This window comes from Coloeus monedula, assembly GCF_965178545.1.
Source record: "Coloeus monedula genome assembly, chromosome: 1".
Classification (NCBI taxonomy): Eukaryota; Metazoa; Chordata; class Aves; order Passeriformes; family Corvidae; genus Coloeus; species Coloeus monedula.
Genome location: NC_138781.1, coordinates 2,642,036 through 2,664,732, shown reverse-complemented (window position 1 = coordinate 2,664,732; position 22,697 = coordinate 2,642,036). Strand labels below are relative to the sequence as shown.

Below are 22,697 nucleotides of genomic sequence, written 5' to 3'. Positions count from 1 at the left end.
CCAAGAGTCTCTGAAAATAAAGAGCAAAAGAGATTCTATCACAGCCTCCTGCAATCTCCTGCTTGGATAACTAAATTCCTATACATATATTTATAAATATGTTTCTATGCTTCAACTGATGAACTGGCCACAGGGATCACTGAAAATGTCTGCAAAAATGAAATATAATCAGTTAATTTCTAATATAATCATATCATTTCAAACTCTGAATGAAGACAACCATTACAAAAAAAGCCATTTATTAGATATATGTACATATATACATACACATGCAAAATGATTTTATACACATTTACACAGGTTCAATTATTAATACAGTGCAAAAGTGTCTAAAAAGGTACCAGCCCACCTTCTACAAACTCCATAGGTCTTTGGGAGAAAGGAAAAAAAAGCCAGAGAATTACCAGCTTCATAAAGTGACTAAGCACTGCAAATCTTGAAATTATTGAAGTTTATTCTTTGCCAATTTTCTTGTGCTGAGCTGCTGGGTGAGGAAGAGAGTTTCCGAAAGACTTATCTTGCAAACTGACAGAATGAAGAAGATGCAATCCAAACCACATTAACCAGTTTAAAGCTGAACAAAAAGGGATGGATTCCTCTTTGGGGATTTGATTCAATACAGGAATAATCCCACGTTATGAGTCAGATTTTATGTTCTCAAACTGCAAGTCATTCTTTTTTATTAAATCTTAAAGCACTGAGATCAATGTAAACTATTCTATTCCTCTTGCTGTTTTGCCAGGAGGGAATGTTTAACTGTATAAATACCACGTGAATATGGGATAAATACCAAATAAAAAATAAAACCAGGTCAAACTCTGTGTGCTCTGCCTCGCCCTGGAATCCCAACCCAAACCTATGAAGTGCACACAGACTAATCCATGTGGATTCCTTAATATGGTTTACACATATTACAGGGGAAAAAAAGGGTTGCAAAGGGATTAAGACCAAGACCAAACCAGAGCTTTGTCATTGGGTAGAAAAGATCTAAAGATTCAGTCACACCCCCCAAAAATCCACAAAGAAAAAAAAAAAAAAAAGTTTAGGCAAAGGCAGAACTGAACCAGCTGATTTGGTTTGATTTTACTGAAATGTTTTTAGGAAAACCAATTCAATAAAAGCTGCATTAAACCCTTCTCCACTCTGTTAATTGCACAATTCTCCAAACACCCTGGTCTAGCACTCCTTTGCAGAGCTGTGGCTGACATCCCCTGGCTCAGGGATGGATTTGCTTCAGGACAGAGCAGCTGGATGCTCGGGAAACATCAGCAATGTTCCAGCTTTTCCAGGCAGCTCCGTACAAGGCTGAGGAATGCCCAGCTGTGAATGCTCTGTGAGCCCTGAGAGCAGGGCTGGCTTTAGCCAAGCCCGGGAGAAACAGGAAAGCTCTTCTGGACTCTTCAGCCACAGTGAGGCTAAAAAGGCAGAGCAGGGGGTTGGCTCCTGTCCTAAAGTTCTTTTCATGAAGTTTTGTCTGTCTGTAGTATAAAATGCTTCATCCTTTCCCCACAGGATGATTCCCCATGGGAACCCAGTTTATGTTCCTGGAAAACACCATCAGTCTTCGCATCCGTTACCCTCAAAGTGTCACACTTCTAGTGTCAGGTTTTCTGGGTGCTCTTCTTTCAGGGTTTTTTTTTTTTTTAAACTTGTAATCCAAACTCGTGGCTGAGTTTCCTGCAGTCTCCAGAAGTAATTTATCAAGGAAAACTGGGACTGAACAGCATGAAAATTAAGAGCAGTACAAAACCCCTCACATCTGTGGGGTCATCCTGGTGTCCTAAGGACAGTGGTTGAATTCTGGCTTCATTTCTCCACTTGCACTCTGACAGAAAACTGGGATAATGACAGACAAACAACTTTAATCCACTCCTTACAACAAAAAACCTTTCCCTTATGGCACACAGCTCTAGCTGTGTCCTTAAATGCCTGGCTAAAATATTTCTCCATCATTTCTACCAGACTACTCCTCATAGTTTGGAGGTTTTTATCACGTTGCTGTTACAGTAAGTGCAGTGAAAAAGATTTTTCACACTTTCCTCCTGGGAAAAGCTCTGGCACTAAGTCTCCTGATGTCCTAGAGACTGTCCAGGCTGTAATGGATGCTGTTGCTGCAGTCAGCTGCATCCAGAAGTGCTTCCAAGGTACAGCACCACAAATTTCTGGTCTGATCCTCGTGTTTGCATCCTGAGATTTCAGGAAAACTCACTGAGATACAAGAGAGGAATTTTCTTAAGTGTTCCTGCAAAAAAGACAATTCTGCTGCATGTTAATCTCTTTGCAACCAGAGGTAGAGATTATGTGAGGGGAAAAATAAATCTTTGGTGAAAGAAATGGGGATGACCAGAAAGAAAAAAAGGATAAAAGGAAATTTTAGGACCATAATTCCACAATAACACACCTACAGTTCTCTACATCTCAGTTTGGATCTCTACAACCCCTCAGGGACAGCTGCATCAAACTGCTATGCATTTTTTTAACTGCCAGCCTAAATTATTCATCTATGCCCTAAAATGCCCATGTGCACCTCGATCCATGACAGGGAACAACACCCAGTGCAGCAGAGCTTGGGAATTCCAGCTCTGCAGTCCCCTGTTCCAGGGTGCACACTCAAAACTCATCTTAGTGTGAGAACTCACCACTACAGGTGTTTTATAGAACAAAGAGAACCTGCTCTTGCTTTCCATTCCTGGAAATGGCTTTCTACTCACCAGCTACTCAATTTTCTTTTAAAGGAAGGTGAAGGAGTCAGTGGCCTGTCATAAATAGACTTGGAAGATTTATTATCCATACAGAGCAAGCAAACATGGAACTGCCCTTATCCTAAAAGTGACCTTAGCCAAGAAAACAAAGGCCACATGAGCTGACAGATCACTTACACCCACTTGGATTATTTTCTGCTGCCCCAAGCATATTTGCAATTAACCCATGAGCACACACTTAACTGCAATGTGCTGTTCAGCCAAGGAGATATTTATAGACTCTATGGTTTATAAAAGAGCCACAGTGTTTTCCTGTCCTTCCAAACCTAGAAAAGTGACCCTGAAGCTCACCCTCACCATTTTCCCCACCGATACTGCACTCATCTAATTACAGCAAACAACCCCTTTACTCACATTTACCAAGAATCTTCACAAATTCTAGAGACAAAAATGTTCCCCATCACTTTACCTCCATTTTACTACACAATTTGAGTATTTGCAGCAGCAGGGCAAGACTGATCTGCCAGACTGTCACAGAGCCAGTAAGACAAATGGCAAAATGCTATCTGGATGGTGGCAGTCAAGGAGGAAAAGCTTGTTGATGGTAAGAACTTCCATCTGTTGGTGACACCTGACAAGCTCTACCATTGCCATGTTAAATACAGCTGCACCCCTAGCTGTGTGTTGGACACAGCTACAGCACCCTGCCTATCCCAAGTTGCTTGGAACTGTTCTCCTTGCAATAACCATTGCCCGGGATGGTTAAAAAACACTCTGAGCTATTTTTGGCCAGGTGAATACAAAAGAAAAAGTTGTAAAAACAGAGTAGCAAACCCCAAGTTTTTTTCATACGCCACAGTCAGGCTGCTTCTCCAGGAGCTGCCTTGTCAGGATCTGGTAAGAAGAAAGAGAAGCCACTCCTACGTGGAAGGAGATTTGCCAGAGGTTCCGTAATCCATACAAGTAAATGTTGCATGAACAGACACAGAAAAGGAGCACAAATGTCTTCACCTTCCTGGCTGAGCTGTAGAAGAGGTACAGGTAACACTGCAAAAGGACCAGAGAGAGAGAGAGTTAGCACTGAGCTATGTGTACAAAACCAGCTGGGAAATTCTGCCTGGGACAGCTGGAACCTGTCTGCTGAGCACGTTAAGAGTAAAACCCTCACAGGAGAACATTTAAAGCTCCCAGTGCTGACAGAGGAGTCACTTTTTCCCCTCAGGCAGTGACAGATCAGCCTTTCTCACCTCAGGTCACAGCTTCCAACTGTGCTGATGCCACAGGCAGAGGTCAGCACACAGAAACCCTGCAATGTATGCACAAGCAGTTTGGGAAGAAGCTGCTATAAACCAAAAGGAGAAGAGAGAACTCTCCTTTGTTCAGCTTCCCTGGCTTCAGGTACTCACAGGGAAAGAAGCAGCACAGAGCCTTTCTTTGTGAAAAACAACTTGCATCGAGTATTTAAATCTAAATTAACATATTAGATCTAAATTAATCTATTAGATCTAAATTAATCTATTCACCTCAAAGCTCTGCCATGAGCAGAGGTGTAGGAAGGCTGAAAGACACTAAATTGTATCATAATACAATAAATAACCCCAGAAACACATCAAAGTCTGCAGATAGTGGTCCCCAAACCATTATCCAAATGCAACAAGGGCAATAAATGATACACTGTAGGCATTAATGTTATTCCTAGAAACAAAACTGCTGCAGCTTCCTGCAATGCCAGGCTAAGAATAGAACACTTTCCAGCATATACTGCCCTCAAGTTAAAGGTTGTGGAGCCCTGTTTTAGGAATTCAAGGAGCTTTTCACTTGGAGCATGTTATATTTTCCTCATTCAAACTCTTCTGTGTAAGGTCAGAGAAAATAACCCCATTACAGAAAAAATCTAAGGAACCACCAGGATTCAATGTAGTTTTTCATGTAAATTAGACCATTTTCAATAGTGCTGTCCAGTATTTGCTCAGTCTTCAAGGTGGTCATGCTCCAAAAGCCCATCACTAAGTCTGACCCTGACAGGAAGACGTGGTGTCCATCCCTATGGGAAGAGACCAACTTTGGGATGGCATTTATCCATCACACCCAGCCCCCTCTGACTTGTCAAAACATGGAAGCACTGAAAAAGCCTGCAAATACAATTTTCCAAGGGTCAAAATGTGCCTTGAACTGCTTTTGTACCACTCCACTGGAATAAATCAGTGGAATCACCTAGGTAGGATATTAGAAACCTCTGCTTGGCTGAAAAGGACTCTGTCTCGTGAATTATAGTAGCAAAATAATCAGAAAAAAAATTTTATTTGCAGTTAACATACCTGAAAAACACAGGCTAGAAAAGGTAGAAAAAAAGCTATCACATTTCCAATTCCTTCATGGTCCTCCTGTTGGGATTAAAAGAAGTGACAACTACGTCAGGCACAGCTTTTAGCAAGTGCTGCTTGATATTTGAGAACATTATAAATATAGTCAAGAACCTCTTATCCCAGTTTATGTTGATTGACTGTCACAGTGTTCAACACCAAGATCAATATCATTGGATAAGACACCAAGAACTGAGGCTTATGTGACAGTTCCTGCTAAATAAAACTGTGTCAGGATACAATCAGGACACTTTTTTTTCCCTTTTATAAAGTTGTTTACAGTCTCATGTTTGTTTAAAAAAAATTACCAAAAAGGGTCTACAATAAAATAAAAGAACGGAGAAAAAAATCCAGGTAGCCTGGTAAGAATAAAATATTTCTCAAAATTTTAACCTCTCTAAAAAAGAATAAAATGCCAAATGTTGTGATTTGCAACAGAACACACAAGGTGCAGCAGGTAACCAACTGTACATTCCCTGGATAAACAAAACACTTCGTGAGGAAAGATGTGTGCTCTGCTACGGGGCAGAACAGCCACCCTTGAACTGGTTACCCAAAAACTCTGCTTTTGACTCATTCTCAGGTTCCAGTGCAATCAGGGTTACCTGAAAGGAATATTCTGCCAGGTGAACTCCTCGGATGAGGTTCAGAGCTCCACACATGATGTTCAGAACAAGTGACAGAATCCCCAGGGGGGTCACGGGCTGCATTCTGTAAGTAGGGACTTAGAAAGAAAGGAAAACCAGACATCAGTGAAAGTTTGCACTGTTACTTTCAATCTTTTAATAGAAAACACCACAACTACCTTATGTGGGTTTTAAACACTCCCAAAACCTTTCATGCTTGCTCCAGGGAAGACTGATTATAAACAGAACCCCCTTTTTTTTGTTGCACTACAGTATTCAGTCCTTCAGACATCCAGAAATCAGCAAGAGCTCTAGAGTATTTTTAAACAGGTCAGCAACAGACTTTTTCTTGACCTATTTGGCATCAGTGTCTTCTATTAAGGTGCACATATATAATTTTTTTGTTTATTGCAGCAGATGAGGATGCTCAGCACTCCTCAAAGGTCAGCAGAAAAGACACCAAAGGTCTGGGAAAGGGCTTAGATTTCAGCCACCCATCACAGCAAGGAGCAATTCATCTCCTCCTTAAGCAGTAATTAAAGTATTTCTTCCCACTGGCAGTTGGAGGGCTCAGGCTGCCCACGTTTCACACGTAGTGAATTATCTCCTCCTTCCTTTCCCACCTTCTCTGCTACTACTTAACACCTGAACTGCTGAACAGCAGTTCTTCGGATAATCTCATTGATACATCCCTAATTAAGGTCAAAGCAATTATCATAAATGTGTGTTTAGCTTTGGAGTCTGATGCCTCTAATTCAGGGCTGTCCAACAGCCCACCTCCAGCTTTCCCTCGCTTGTTCAACAACACTTTCCACACCTTGATCCTCACCTACATTTCACCTCTGCCCTTGGATCACCCCAAGTGGGACACTGTCAGCTTAATAAAAAATGATAATTTCCAGCTCAGATACTAAACCCAGCTCTTCTCCTGCACCAACATCCCCAAGACACAGGAGTGAATGAATGAGCCCTCAAGAAAATGATCCAGCCCTCAGGATCTTCTCCCTCTGTCCAGGTGTATCCAGGTCCTGACTAGTAGAGATAAACTGCACCTCTGGCATCCTTTCAGTGACAGAAGAAACACCACAACAGCAACCACATGATTTCAGAGAGGAAAACACTCCTGCCTTCTCCTTCAAGAGAGATTTTGATAGATGGATGTAAAAAGCTTTGGTGACAAATTGATACAGGGTTGTAAAGCACCTTTCATCCATGTCTCTGCAATTAATTTGTCTGGCATGCACTCACACATCCATAATCTCAGCTCCAAAGCAACTGCAAAAGGAACTGTATTAACTCCATGTGATATGTCTCACTTTAGGGAGCATTACTGGATATTACACTGGGAATGGTGTAACTCTGTCACTCACAGGCAATTTGGCTTTTCTTTTGCTACACACTGACATTTAAAAAGAACTTGTAGCAGCATCTTTATTCATTCACTGACCCCAGAATTCAGATTCCTGCTATTTTCTCCTGCTATTCCTACTTCCTACTTTTGATTCATTAAATAATGTTGCAGCTATATATATGTGTAACTCTCCCACAGATATTTCCTAATAAAGACTGTTTCATTTCCTCAAATTCTAAGGTTTACTTCAGAGGCGTGAAATGTCTCTCAAACAAATTATAATTATCAAGCACAAGTGGCACTCATTGAGCAGGATCCTGCAAACTACACGTGCCAAGAGTTCCCAGTCCCTAGGGAAGAACAACGTAGGTCTCAATATACTGCTTCTGCAGCATGAAATATTATGTAAAAGTTACATTTTTTAAGTCCAGGAGGATAAAAAGAATTGCTGTCACAAATGAGGGGGAGATTAAAATATCCAGTTGCTCGGGGTTCAGATTCTGTGAAAACTGGTCTTGAAATGCTTTGCTGCAGAGATTTATTTCTGCTGTTAAATTCTGAGGTTTAACTCACAAACTGAAATTGCACAGAGAAGTGAGATGGGTCCTGCTAAGGGAAAATTATTTCCCTTCCTTGGGTGAATTCAGTCATATTTTTATAAAGAGGATTTCATACTAGAATGGCCTAAATAAGGGAAAAGGAGAGTACAAACACTCTTAGTTCGAGCCAGCACAACTCTGCACAAGCACAAATAAACACTAATTAGGTTTCACATTGATTTGACTCTTCAAGCACAGAAGTTGTGCAGTTCAGAGCACAACATCCTCACAGAAACATTCTGGGAGCTGTGGGCGATGCACCAGCAGGTTTGAACATGTACAGAACAACTCTGTGCAAACACCCTCACACGGTGAAGAAATTGAAACCTCTGCCCATGAAAGATTTTCTGGAGAGGCCTCTGGCCATTTCATTGGAGGGAGACACCCGAGTCTGCAGCAGCTCGGATCTGCCTCCTGCAGGCACAGCACAAGAGTTGGACAGTGAGTCACTCGCTCAAAGCTCTGCAGAAAGAGCACCAGGAGTGAGAAATGAAGTCACACTCCAGCAGTTTAAACTAAAATACAAGCACACAAAAGGCAGAGAGTGAGACAGCTTCAAAAAAACCCCTTGTAAAAGCCTCTGAAGGACTCCCTGTGTGCCTGTAAAAGATGAAGAACACTCATCAAGAGGAGCTGCAGGATTTACCAGCTCACTCACAAGACAAGTGGCACAAATTGTTCTGCTGCTTCCCAGGGCCACCTGTGATGTGAAAACTTTCCCTCTTCCCAGAAAGCCCCTGAGAGTCCCCTGCACACAGCCCCAGTGTCCTCTGGAGCAGCACCAGCTGTGCCCACACTGACACGAGTGGGGCTCTGCAGCAGCAGCCAGGGATGTGTGGGTGTGGTCAAGGATACCAGGAGAGGGTTTTTGTAGCAAGAGATGGGCTGGGTTTAGTTAACAAAGGAAGGAACAAACAGCAGAAAGAATGGAAATAAAAGAAAAATCTCTTGTTCTCATAAATACTAACAAGGACAAAGCTGCCCTGACTTTTCTGAGCCTTTTCACACCAAACTGAGGAGCCAGAGGATGAGCTCACCCAGCTCCAAAGAAGCCAGGAGCAGCTCCAGCCATGTGAGGAGAGGGATGCTTGGATCATCCCTGGATCGATCAATCTGCTCCAGGGAGTGCAGTCACAATTAAATTCTGCTCTCCTGCAGCCACAGCATTTCAAACAGTCTCTTGTAGAGCAGAGCCATCATATAAATAACATTAATATGGAACAAACACTATGCACACAGCTAAACTTAGAGCAGCAAAGTGGGATTCAGCTGGTAGGGAATGATGAGAGGAGAGAGACACAAGCCAGGAAAGCTGACTCCAGTGGAGGCAAACAGATGATCATAAACATGATCCTTAAAATAAAGGCAGAACAATCTGTAAGAGCATTTGGGTTAGACCAGAGAAATAGCCAGAAATAAAAAGCCAGATGGAATGTAATGGAAAGCAATTAGGAATAAGAGAGAAGTGAAAATGTATTTCTGATCTGTGGACACAGACTACAACACAAATATTTACTGGCACTGAAGCTGTTCAAAATTCAAAAAAAAAAGGGCAAAGAATTTCCAAGCCCTGTCACAACATGAAAAGATTTAACCTTCAAGCAGTTTTGAGGAGCAGTCACAAATCTGACTGGCAAATAAAGTGGTTTCCATTCTATTTTTAATTCCTCCTGGCCAGTGCCCTTCCGTACTCTAACTTAAAATACCTATGTCAGATTAGATTCCAGCTCATCTATCACAAACAATAAGATTGAGCAATTGGAACTTAACTTTTTTAGTGCTTCATAAGCCAAGAACAAGAAAAAAAAAGGAAATACAAGCTCATGGCACTCCAGCTGCATTTAAACCACCGTGCTAATAGGATTAAAATAGAAATTGGTTTAGTGGTGGACTTGGCAGGGTTTGGTTTCTGGTTGGACTCAATGATCTTAAAGGTTTTCTCCAACCTAAATAATTGTATGATTTCATTTGTGGAGGAGGCAGGCAGGACCTGGACTGTGCAGCTGAAACACAAGTGAGAAGTACCATTTTTATAATAAAGAAGTAGAGGTTGGTACTTCAAAAGCAGGTAAAATGTTAGGTTTTGCCACAAAAAAGTGCCCTGTCAAGCCTCTGTGTTGTTTATACAGATACATAAACCCTCTTTCAAAATTTTAGTCAAATGCATTAAATTTTACAAAGTAAGGTAGAAGGAAAAAGCAAGGAGGGGAGAACAACTCAAGCCAAACAATCTCAGAACAAGAGTTTTACCCTCAGCTCGTATTTTTCTCATCTTTTCTTCCCTCAAGGCTGAAGAAACTCATTCAGACTATAATGACAGATCTTCCATTATGAGTTTGTAACAAGCTATGAATCAGTGGGGCTTCTTTAAAAATTTGAACACACAAAGATTTTAAAAGAAGAGAGTTTCACACGGAAAATATCAAGCCCAGGCTACATTTTCCATCCAGAGAAGCTGATGTAAGGCTGGAAAAAGGCTCCACAGCAGTCTCTAAAGCTCTGCTGCATACCTGCTGCAATGGAAAGCCCATATGTTGTTTACTACGACAGAAAAAGCCTTTTTTTGGGTTCATACACACGATGCAAACGCACATTTCTCAGTACAAAAGGACCCTGCCACGTGTTTTGGTGCCATGTGCAGGACGAGGGTGAGGAAATCTCCTGTCACCTGGTGTAGTAGTAACTTACCAACCTCCACATGGCCTCCTGCGTGCCCTCCATTGCTCAGCCCGTTCAGCAGCTCCGTGGCCTCCAGCTGCAGCTGCACCGGGGGCTGCAGCTTCAGCTCCTCCTCCACCTTCTCCCAGCTGGCCCTGGCCCGGGAGCCACGGGTGCTGTTGAAATGGTGTTTCACCTTCTGAATGATGTTATCTGAAACAACAGGAAAACCTGCTGCAATCAGCTCTGAAAAACTGCTTAATTAACCCTTCGTATTATTACGACCTTACTTAGGGTGATATTTTATCGTATCATAGCTTTCTCTTGGATTGTCTGAATTCCTTCATTTCTTTTCTTATTGGTTTCAGGTATAAAATTCCACTGCTGGTTAAGGAACAAAAAGACTTCTTTTAGGTATTTTATAGCACAGAAAGGTTTGGGATGGAAGGGACCTTAAGGGTCATCCAGTGCCACCCCCTACCATGGGCAGGGACACCTTCCACTAGACCAGGTTGTTCCAGCCTGGACTTGGACACTTCCAGGGATCCAGGGACAGCCACAGCTTCTCTGGGCACCCTGTGCCAGGGCCTCACCACCCTCTCAGGGAAGAATTTCTTCTAATATCTTATCTAAATAATAATAAAAATTATCTGTAACTACCAAACAAAAGGTTAAGATCTCAGGCATCAAGTGCATCTTAGATCCAAACATAGGAAAGAAGATGATTAATAAATAAATTACCACACAGTAATATTTGCCATTCTGTAACACAATAAAGTATAATAATAAAACTGACCAAAAAATGCTTTTTTCTGGTTTAAAAAAAAAAAAAAAAAAAAAGCTTTATGCAGTTAAAAGAGGCTAGAAATTCCCCAACTCTTACTCAAGTGTAAAAAAAAAAAAAAAAAAAAAAAGAGCTAATGTGGACCTCATTATGAAATTATGTCCTGGCTGTAATGGGCCCTGCAGGGAATCCACCCAAAATCCAACATGGCTCTATAAGAAGCTTTCCTGATGGATTTCTCAAGCTTTTAAGCCTGAGTTTAACACTGTTACTGAAATCTGGACAGAAGTGTGCAAACCCACTGCAGGATACTATCCTTTTCCAGAAAAGTTTCTCACTGCAAGGGAATTGTGTCTTTCAAAGGTGTGAGGTTCAGTAGAGCAGCTGCTACTTGGCAAGAAAACAAATTATATCAGGTTAAAAATGAACCACTGGGCATGGTTCTGAGGTATTATGACTCCAAGTCATGCCAGAAATAAAGCTGCCCATAAGAATCTATTCTGTCTCCCTTTTTTCCCATACTCATCCGTCTCCACTCATCAGATTTTTTTAATTAAGTTAGAAAGTGTCTGAGATATCAATTTCTTTTTTCTTCTCTGCTTGTTCATCAATCACCACAGCACTTTGTTCATAATAGATGAACTCTCAGGAACTACAAACCAAACCCTCAAATAGTTTAAGGTATTAAGATCTCCCCCTTCCCTTCCACATGCAGGCAAAGGCGTACCCAGAGTCACTTTTATCATCAGGCTTTGGCCAGGAGATGTTGTTTAACACCATCAATTTGGCAGAGAGAGGATTTTTACTATTAGAGAACAAAGTTACAAACCAAATTCAATAAAAGCATATGGTCTGGAAGCTGAACTGATGCTCCTTGTGTTGTAGGAAGCAGCAAATTCCCACCGAAGCTCTTCCAGGAAGCAGAAGGCCATGATGGTCGAGTAGCTGCTGGAACAGATTGCCATGCAGGCAACATCCCCAGAAGAAAGGAAACTGAAATAGAAATTTAAAAAAAAATCACATCAACATAAAAAGGTGAAAGTCCTGCTGAATGTGAGGATGAAGCTGTGCTTGCTGTCAAAACAAAATGTACAGACTGAGCTGAGAGAGCAGACTGCAAAAAATGTCATTTTTGTTGTTGTCAAAGTCCTGCAATCCCTGTAGAGCTATTTATTCTTAAACAATTGTTTATTCTTAACTCATCCAGGATGCCTGAGCACAGTGAAGATCACAACACAGACTTTATGAAATTAGTACATCAGTACAAATCGAGGACATTATTCTCCCAGGCTGGCATTAAATCACACTAATAAAAACCAAGATGGCCAGAAAACCAATTTTGAAAGAAAATGCAGAAAAAAAAGTAAAAGCAAGGAAGCTTGTTCCCAGGAAGCAGATGGATTCCTTGTTCCCCTTGAACATGGTAACCTCATATTAACAGCAAGAGATAGTTACTAATGTACACAACCCAAGATTTTCAAATGCTTACTGCTACATCACAATAAGAATTCTACTCTAAAAGGGCTTCCTCTAACACTGAATCCGTATTTATGTGAAAGTTTCCACTTGCAGATGGTCCAAACCTTCCAGGAGACTTCTGAGGGATATCTTCCCTTGCAGCCCAGCCACTTGTCAGCAGGAAACCACCCAAGTTTTGGAACTGAACAATTTGTCTCTTTTCTACTGTTCCTATATTTTATCGCAACTTCATTTCCTACTCATGGTTTCTATTTCACCACATTTTTATTTATTTGCTATACTGTGTTCTTGGGATTTACAGCTTTGCTTGGCTCTGCCAGCCCAGTTCCACTGGGTAGATTCCCCAAATTCCTGCTGCTCCCAGCTCAAGCTGGGGATCAACACCATGCCTGCCTAAAACCCCCTTTTCCAAGCTGTCCATAATTTATGGCCTTTTCCCACATATCCATTTGCACTGCTCCCGTTCCAGAGCCAGGCTGAGCTGCTACTGCACAGACCACAGCAGATAAAAGCAGCAGGACTTGTTGGCATCAAAGGGCACGAGTTTGCTTTGACTGAAAAGGAATTGAGATGAAAATCTCTGCTTTTCCAACTGTTTCAGTGTAAATTCATGTATTTTTTAACTCCCCCTAAAATGGATGCTTAGTTTTAGCTTAGGGTCACTTAAAGTTTTCTTCCACTTGCTTACCAGAAATGCAACCACAAGCTAAAACTCACATCTTAAATGAGTTTAAACTAATTTCTTCATTTCTTTCTCTGTAATTTTTTTAATACATTTCTTCTCCTCAACTAAGTCATTCCAAGGCACTTGGATGCCCTCTTAAAGGGATTTGTAGAAATCCGTGACACTCCAGTTCCTAAAAGTAACAAGCACTGCCCATTTTTGCTACACAAAATGAAAATTAACGTGAGTAAAATATATATAAATAAAATAAGAAAAGTATATACAAGTATATACCTAATATGTATAAATATAGTGTAAATATGTATATGTAGATATGTAGATGTAAATATACATATAAATATATATAAAATACATAAATAAATGCAATTGTATAAATGTAAGTGTATAAATAAAATGAAATGTGTAAATATAATATAGTATTAAATAACAGTTATGTATGTATATTTATATAAATTAACATATAAAATACAATATATGAATATATAAATATATATAAATATATAACTAAGCACATGCTCAGTATTCTGAGCAGGAGCTGAGGAATAAGGTTTCAAAATCCTCGGCGTTTACAACCTAGACAAGCACTGTGGGATTTCAGACTGGAATTAGGCACTACAGACCATACCTAGAGTTCAATTAATCCCCAAGAGAATTATTTCAAAAATTAAAGCCCAAAAACCCAAGCAAAGCAGAGCAGGAACTCACTGAATGCTCAGGTTACGTCCTTTTGCCGTGCCCCGACTCGGATACCGCGCCAGCATTGAGGATAACGCCTTTAATCTCTTCCTGCATTCCAGAAAGTCCTGGTTGAGATGGAAATCTGTGGAGGCTGAGAGGGGAAGTCCATCCCTCACCCGCACCACACAGGCAAAGAAGATCATGGACATTCTCCACGGGAGTATTCATGAGGACAACCTGGAAAGGAAAGGTTCAGTTCAGTTCATTCCGAAATGCCAGGCAGGAATACGTGAGGATGAGAGTTAATGCAGCACTGGAACTGAACAGCACCTCTGGTGACATCTCTGCCATTGAAAGGCAACCAAACTGTTCTCAAAGCTCGTGGCTCTGTCCAGTTTTTGCCTCTCAGATTAAAAGGCGAGGCAGGGGATTTGATAGGGGAATTACTTAGCTGAAAAATATTCCTGTTTTCCCTCCTGCTTTACCCAAAGCATCAGAAATGCTGAGGGAAGCTCTTACAGGTGTTTTTGTAAGCTGCTAAGCCCCACTGATGTGCTGCATCTACACTGGAGCTGCAAAGAGCTGCCTGGGTGTGGCAGTTCTCTATTTTCTAGTCTAACACACAAATCCAAAAATAAATTTTAGGCTAGAGCCTGTCAGATTCTTTTCACAGACTCACCTAGGGCTAAATATAGAACAAAAGTTGCCCTCTCTTGACTTCTTCCTCTTTAAGAGGTCACAAACTCCCATGGAAAGTTATTCTTGGGCTTCACCTGGCACATTCAGAACATGCAGAGATGTGTCCTTCAGACATACCATGAGGATCCAGGGCACGGTGTCAGAGGATTAACAGCACTTCACATCATCTCTGAAAGAGAATCAGAATGAACTAATTAAAAATTAGTTTAAAAAACTAATTGATTATCTGCATTTACACACATATTTACCATCAGATCTCCTGTGAAGTGGGTAAACATATCCTAGGAAGTGTTTTCCCTCAAGGAAAACAAACAACTCATTTTCTTATCCAATACATTAATTTCTAGACTCATTCAAAGACACTGTGGAATGTTATGCAAAATATTTATGATGTCCCAATCATAATTTTTTTAAAGTTGTATCAGTAAAAGAGCAGCTCTAAATCAGCAAATTTTAAGGGATTATAACAAACAAGTCATGGGGAAAAAAGGGGAAGAAAGGAAAACCAAAGGCATTTACTTGGCTTCAGGCAAACTACAGAAACAAAGCATTGGGGAAATAAAAAGAAAAAAGAAAAAAAATCACATTGTGAACTCAAACTTTTGATAGAGAGAACAACAGCTTTGACCAGCCCTGTACCACGCAATTCATTAGGATGCTCAAAGTGCCTTTGAAATGTGGCTCATCAGGACGAGCTTTCCTCGTCTAAGAAGTCCAGAGAGCAAAACCTTTTCTAACTCAGGCACCATAAACTCTCCTGATGTCTGCCAAGGGTTGAGTTCTTGCCACAGGCAGCGCTAAAGGGTCTCATTTCTACCCCACAGGAACCATTCCCACATAAACTGTGGGAACCATCCCTCTGTCCAAGGTGCCAGCACGTTAAAGCAACTGCAATTATCAGAGGATAATTACCAGAGGAATTAGAAGAAAGCACAATGGCACAAAACTTGTTTCCTTAGAAAAGCAGATTAAAACTACAGAAGATCAGACATCTCTTGAGAAGTGTTATCTTGAACTTTTCAAATGGAGATTAAAGAATTAGATGTGGGCTTTTTTCCACAATGCCTCTCACAGTTCTCCAGCTGTCATTTAAGTTGTAAAAGCAAACTAAACTCAGGAACTTCAACACACATCAAAAAGAATTTCAACAAAAAACATGATTATTATAAATCAGCTTGAAACATCCCATCCATCTTAAATGTGTTGTGCTTGTAGCCATTGATAAAAGAGTGCAGAAAACTTTTACATGAAAGTGAAATAAATCCCAAAAAAATGAAGTTTAGCAGAAATATTAACTTTAACACAGCCAACTTCTAAGCACACTTGCTCAGAACAGCACATTTTTAGGGTGAAGGGTTGGTAATGCTGATGAAGTTTAGTTCCAAAATAACCCCAAAACAGCCAGAAGATGATCAGGAAAATGAAGAAGTACCAAACTTAGAAATCAAAGATATTTTCTAAAACCTATCAAGCTTATGAAATTATTCAGCTCCCTATGCCACTAACAACAAGAGTTTAAATTTAAACATATATATATTTTTTATTAACCACCAAGGATAACATCACCTACAGTTAACCAACTGCACACAGAGAGTTTTCCAACCTTCCAAGACATACAAACCTTCCTGCTGCAGTGCCTAAGGCTGTCACTGAGTATCAGCTGCCCATCAGAGGGATCCTTTGGTCTGGGAAAGAAAGATCAGGTGTCCACCAGGAAAACTTCCAAATTAAATGCCAGACTTCAGTGGAGAAATGAGTCCATGCTCCTTCCTCAGAAAATGAGGCTTTGGGTTTTCCTTTTCCTTTGGCACAAGCCCTTGCTACTTGCCCACCAGATGATGTCTAGAGCTGTGTTGTTTTGGCAAGTAACAGCCACTACTGTCACTGCCCTTGGAATTTTAACTACTTGCAAGCCACTTTTGCCACGTCACCTGTGACCAAGCACAAAGTATCACAACTTGCTGGGCTGATCAAAATGTGCACATAAGCAGCTGACTCGATGCTGTCACTGTGTCACACTGGCTGCCCTTTCCTCCTGCAGTCTCTCCTTCTGCACACCATCAGCAGCCCAAGGTTCTGCACCCGCCTGTACATGGCAGCTCTTTGACCTTGGTTCTGAACTTGGACAATGTCCTCAAGGCTTTGGGTTCAGCAATATCAAATCCTGCAGAGTTCACAATTGATAACATCACATCAGCATCAGACTGCCTGTTCTGGCACAAAGCAGAACCTTGGGAAGTATTTCAAGCAATTATTTCAGAGAACAAGTTATTACTTATGACTGAAGGAAACAAAGTTGTTTTTTCATTACTTGAAGCACTTGTACATCCAACAATGCTTCAGAATAAGCCTACTTAGTGCATTAACAGCACCAATCTCATAACAAACAATTCTTCAGTGTATCTAAGTGACCTGCAGCACAATTCCTCCTTCCCTCACTTCCTAAGGAGCAGCCAGCTCTCTCCAGTGGCTGTGTAGGGATTATCAAGGCAGCCTCAATCAGACCTGCTGCACTTTACTGCGTGTTACGCAAGCTCCACTGGGTTAAGAAGATTACAGCCAACTCACCAGGCCACACTTCTCCAAATGCTCAGCAAACTCCTGCTTTATTGCCTGGACTTGGAAAACAATCTGCTCAAAAGGCTGTGAAAGCAAATGAAAACTAGTGCAGAGTTCATGAGGGGGATTATGTTAAAAACCTGGTTCTTTCAGAAATTACCAAATCATCAAAAGCAGGTTTCCTTCCAAGAATGGCACAACACTCACAAAAATGTTACCAGGATTTTTCTCCAGCTTTTGCCTTCTCTCCCTGCTCAGAGCCACATTTCTCTGCTCTCTTGAGGTGTCCAGCTTCAAACCCCGTTCTGACCTTCCTGCTGAAGGAACAGCTAAAAGCTTTAATGGATGTTACCATGGCCCTGAAGCAGAATGTGAAGTTTTCTGGACACGTGACTATTGCACTAAAGCGTCCTTTCTCAGGCAGGTGACTTCCAGAGGGAGTCCTGGACAGCTACAGGTGGGATGCCAGAACATGAAAGAGATTCAGGTTGACTCATTAAACACAAAACCTGAGCTGCAGCTCCAGTGCTGCTTTGGGTCTCACCCAACAAGGATGTGGCTCATGGGGGAGATTTATCACACCCCTGAGGGATCACAAAGGGGATTTTATCTTCTTCTCAGATACATAAAAAAAACAAATCCAAAGTGCTGTTAAATTTCTCATCTTCTAAGATTGGACCAGTATCTACCTGATCCTTCCCAGCTGCTCTCCCTCCATACCCCCAGCAGTGCTGAGCACCCACAGACATCCCAGGCCCACAGCACAACCAGAGCCAATCTCCAGACTGAGCAGTGAGTAAAACCAATTTGAAACACGCTGCTATCTCAAATTTTAACACAGGATTTGTGCATATCCAGAGCTTTTAGGCTCCTATAAATCCTACAGGCTTACTCTTATCCCCAAGGGGGGAGCATGCGGAAAAACCCTTATCATTGCAAATCTGTCTGCACACACAGTTTCCTGCGAACTACCAGAAATCAAGCACACACAAGCCTCCAACCCCAGCATCCAGCTCCCACATCAATCCCACTATCCCAACAGAAAATCCTCCAAAACCTCGCCCAAACCACACTGCAACAACTCTGTCATGCTCTGAAGCTCTGCCCCACCTTCATCTCTCAGAAACACCGGCCACTTCACCTGTTCCCAAATACTCACCCACCCCATCCGCCTGAACCCTGACACCTCCCAAATCCCACCAGCTCATCCCTGTACCTTCCCCAGCCCATGTAACAACGGACCCATCCCACATCCATCCTGTTCCGCTCACATTACACATAACTACACCCCACTCACACCTCTCCTCCCCCACATTAAGCATCCTAAAATCCCTGAAAGAGCCCCCTTCCCACACTCTTCAATTAACTCGGACACCTTGAAAGCAAACACACCCATGCCCCCACTCGGGGCACTGCTTTGTACTGACAAGGCCTTCCACACATCCCTCAAGCACCCGGACACCCCCAAATCTTACTCCCATCCCGCAGCTCCCAAGCCCTCACGTTATCCCTGCTCATATAAACCCCAAGGCATCCCCAGCCCAACCCACGCCTCCTCCTCTACCCCTCAAGCACCCCAAGGAACCCCCAAATCCTATATCCATGCCACGGGATCCCAACACACACATCCCTTTCCTCACCACCACATCCCCACACTCCCCTCATCGCCTTCCCAAGCACCTCAACCCCCCTAAACACCCCCCACACCCCAAGTTTACCCCAGTCCCTTCCCAGTTCACACCCCCCACACCGTTCCACCCACGCACACGCCCCGGATCGCCCCGCCCCGGGGATGCGGAGGGGACGGCGGCAGAGGAAGAGGATGAAGAGCAGGCTCAGTGTCCCCCTACCCACCCAGGACCCTCCGCCGCTCACCTCCCGTCCCCCGGCAGCCCCGCGGCCTCGGCCTCCGGCTTCCCTCAGCGCCGGCCCCGCCCGCCTCACCACCGAGGCGGCGGCGCGGAGCGGCCGCGCGGGGACCGCCGGGACAGCGCCGGGAGGACCGGGGGGAACGGGGCCGGGACCGGGGCAGGGGACGGGGCAGGGACAGGGGCAGGGGACGGGGCAGGGACAGGGGCAGGGGACGGGGCCGGGGACGGGGCAGGGAACGGGGCAGGGACTGGGGCAGGGGACGGGGCAGGGACAGGGGCAGGGACCGCGGCCGGGACCGGGGCCGGGGACGGGGCAGGGACCGGGGCGGGGGACGGGGCCGGGACTGGGGCAGGGGACGGGGCAGGGAACGGGGCAGGGACAGGGACAGGGGCAGGGGACGGGGCCGGGACAGGGGCCGGGACCGCGGCCGGGACCGGGGCAGGGGACGGGGCAGGGACCGGGGCAGGGGACGGGGCAGGGACCGCGGCTGGGACCGGGGCAGCGAACGGGGCAGGGACCGAAGGCGGCTGGGGGTCCCTCGGGATGGGGGTGGCCTGTGGGGATTGTACGGAAAGTCCCGCTATGAAAAGCCTGTGTTCATCAAGGAGACAGAGCAGTGCAGCAACTTTATTCGAGTAAAGGGAGAGAGGCCGCTGGGGAGGGGTTTTCTCTCTCGAGGTTTCGGAGGGCGCAGCCTCCTTTTATCCCAAACTCTCGGCCGCATGTTCTCCTCTTCCTTTTCCCGTTGCTGAGGTACCAGGAAGGTGCAGCCTTCCCGAATCGCCTGCCACATATTCTCCCTTAAACCTGTCCTTTTTCCCCAAAGTTCAGAAACTCAGCTTCGTGCGGCTCCATTTCTCTGTTTCAGGAGTCAGGCTGTCTGGGCTCCGGGACAAACCTGCTGCCCAAAGTTGGTAGAGACATTAAGCCCCTTTTCCAAGACATTAACACCCATCCCCTCACCCATGGAATTGTTTGTAAAGACATCAGCACATGTCTTCCCTATCAGGAGTGAGGATGGGGATGGGGTGTGGGGATGGGGTTGGGGATGAGAATGGAAATGGGGACAGGGTGTGGGGGTGGCGATGGGGATGAGGCTGCAGATGGGGATGGGATGGGGGTGTGGGGATGGGGATAGAGATGGGGATGGGGTGTGGGGACAGGGATAGGTGTGGGGGTGGGGGATGAGGATGGGGATAAGTGGGGATGGGGATGTGATTGTGAAGATGGTGTGGGGATGCAGATGGGCATGAGGATGGGGATGGGGATAAGGCTGGGGATGGTATCTGGGGGCCTTTGGGTGGAAGCACTTGTCCAGTTGAGCAGTGGGAGCTGTGCCAGAGCACCAGCAGCAGCCAGGGAAACAGTGGGATTTTTCCAGTGTTCAGCTCGGACACCACAGCCGGCTCACCTGGCTCTCCTGGCACCTGTGGTTGAAATCAAACTGTGCTCTGTAGCTCAGTACTTGTGCTGGTGCTTCAAGACAAACTCAGTACCACCGTACATCCCAGATGACAGATGGATTTTTCTTTTTAATTAGGAGCTGCTGCAGAAGATGAACTGGGATACAAAGCAGATTCTCATCTTCATTCCTTATAGGGGTGCCAGGCATATAAACAAGTCTGGAGGCTCTAGCCTGACATGGTACCTGGGCCTTGTGGTTGTTCATATTCATGGAGTTGTTCAGCCTGAAGAAGAGGCAGCTCAGGGGAGACCTCACTGAGGCCTTTCAGAACTTAAAAGGGGCTTATAAAAAAGCATTAGAATAACTTTACAAGGTTACATAGTGATAGGACATGGGGAAATGGTTTGAAGTTAAAAAAAGGAGAGATTTAGATTAGATATTGGGAAGAACTTCTTCCCTGTGAGGGCAGTGAGGCCCTGGCCCAAGTTGCCCAGAGAACCTGGGGCTGCCCCTGGATCCCTGGAAGTGTCCAAGGCCAGTTTGGACGGGGCTTGGAGCACCCTGGGCTAGTGGAAGGTGTCCCTGCCCATGGCAGGGTGTAGAACTGAATGATCTTTGATAATTTTCCCAAACCCAAATTCTGTGATATCATTCTGTGTTTCTCATTGCAGGTGTTGTGGCAGTAACACAACACAAACTGCTCTCCCAGGACATTCATCTGAAAAACAGCAGAATAAGAAGAGCAAACAATAAATCATTCCTGAACAAGGGAGCTCTGAACTCAAAAATCTTGACGTGGAGACGTTATCTGAGCGTTACTGAGTTCTTGCTGTCTCTAAGCAATAGCTGCACAGCTCAGCACCACGTGCAGTGAATAACCACTGATGTTCTGCAGCTCCTCTGCTAGCTTCCACTCCCCATGAAAATATCCCACTGCTGCAGGGCTGCCTTGCTTCACAGTCTGACCATCCCTGCTGAGGGTTGCTGCTTTGGACACATTCCACTATCCCAGGTTGCTCCAAGCCCTGTCTAACCTGGCTTTGAACACTTCCAGATTGAATGCTGAGTCCAAATGTTTATAAGGAAAAATATTTCCATCTACACGTCAGCAGTGATCTACCCAGTGGTGCAGGAGAGAAACAAAAAGCTGATTTTTCTCTTGCCACAACCCCAGCTGTAAGAAATGTGAACAATGAGGCACAGAGCACCACTGAAGTTCCAAAGAAAACAAGGTTACATGCAGACAGGCTTGAGCCAGATAAGCTGACACAATCTGTATCCCATATGAGAAGCTTTGCCAGGGAATTTGAAGCCAATCTTTGCTTCCATTTTTAAGCAGAAAATCCTTATGTCAAAAAAAAAAAAAACCAAAACCAAACCTGTAGAGAAAAGCATGGACTGAGTATTTGGGGCAAAAGACAAAAATAAACAGGCACCACTGTATACTGGAGTCTTGGGAGAATCTTTCTGTCTTTAGCACTACAAACAAACAATCAGAAAAACCCACCAAACAACCAAATGCAGGGCACAGTCTGAAATGGCAGCATGGTTTGAATATATTTTAAGGTTTCCTTCCTCAGAGTGCTGTGGAGTGGGGTCAGCACACATTAGAAATGGCACACACAGGGTCAGGCAGCCCAGCCAAGGGGATCAGACAAACTCAGGCAGTATTCCCTAAATCCCAGGGAGCCGTGGAAGTGCCAGCCAACACGAGCAGGGCCTTGCTGTGAAAATACCTTGCAGTTATTTCACTGAATGGGTTTTTAGGCTGTATTAAATGCAAATTAACTTCTTCTTGCCATGGCATGGGGGTTAGAAAGAAGCAGGGCACTCATCTACTCCCCTCCCCACGGCACTCAGGAAAATGTGATTTTTTGACTGACCCCCTGTTTGAATTATCCTGCCAGCCACAGAACAAAAGACTGCTTTATTAGATTGCTTGCCTCCAGGATTTTCTCAGGATTTAATGATCCTAGCCATGACTGGGAAAGAACAGAGCATGGCAAATACTGTAACTTTCCCTAAAATTTTAAATTAAACTAGAAGAGAGCACAGTGACATGCGAAACCCTTGACAGCTTTCTGGACGAATACAAGTTGGCATTTGGTAGTTGTGTTAAAATAGACATAATGGCTTGTTAGAGCTCCAATGTCTTCACCAATACTTCCTGAGTGAGCAGGAGGGCTGGACACAAATCCTGGGTTTAAAAGGCCACAGTGCTGGTTCCAAGGTAAATA

At 43.8% G+C, this 22,697-nt stretch overlaps 1 protein-coding gene across 2 annotated transcripts; it reads right to left on the bottom strand.

Annotated features, from left to right (window-relative positions):
* Window positions 1-228: 228 nt before the first annotated feature.
* SEC22C (SEC22 homolog C, vesicle trafficking protein) lies at window positions 229-19,114 on the bottom strand. 2 transcript variants are annotated; one of them, XM_082296548.1, is made up of 8 exons: window positions 19,059-19,114; window positions 14,605-14,793; window positions 13,953-14,162; window positions 11,913-12,076; window positions 10,330-10,512; window positions 5,671-5,789; window positions 5,021-5,086; window positions 229-3,749 (listed from the first exon to the last, which is right to left on the bottom strand). In XM_082296548.1, the coding sequence occupies exons 3-8, from the start codon at window positions 14,132-14,134 to the stop codon at window positions 3,549-3,551; spliced, it is 915 nt and encodes a 304-aa protein (XP_082152674.1). In that variant the 5' UTR covers window positions 14,135-14,162; window positions 14,605-14,793; window positions 19,059-19,114; the 3' UTR covers window positions 229-3,548. The 2 variants fall into 2 exon arrangements, with proteins under 2 accessions (XP_082152674.1, XP_082152675.1); XM_082296549.1 differs by having other exon boundaries at window positions 14,742-14,793; window positions 19,059-19,103.
* Window positions 19,115-22,697: the final 3,583 nt, after the last annotated feature.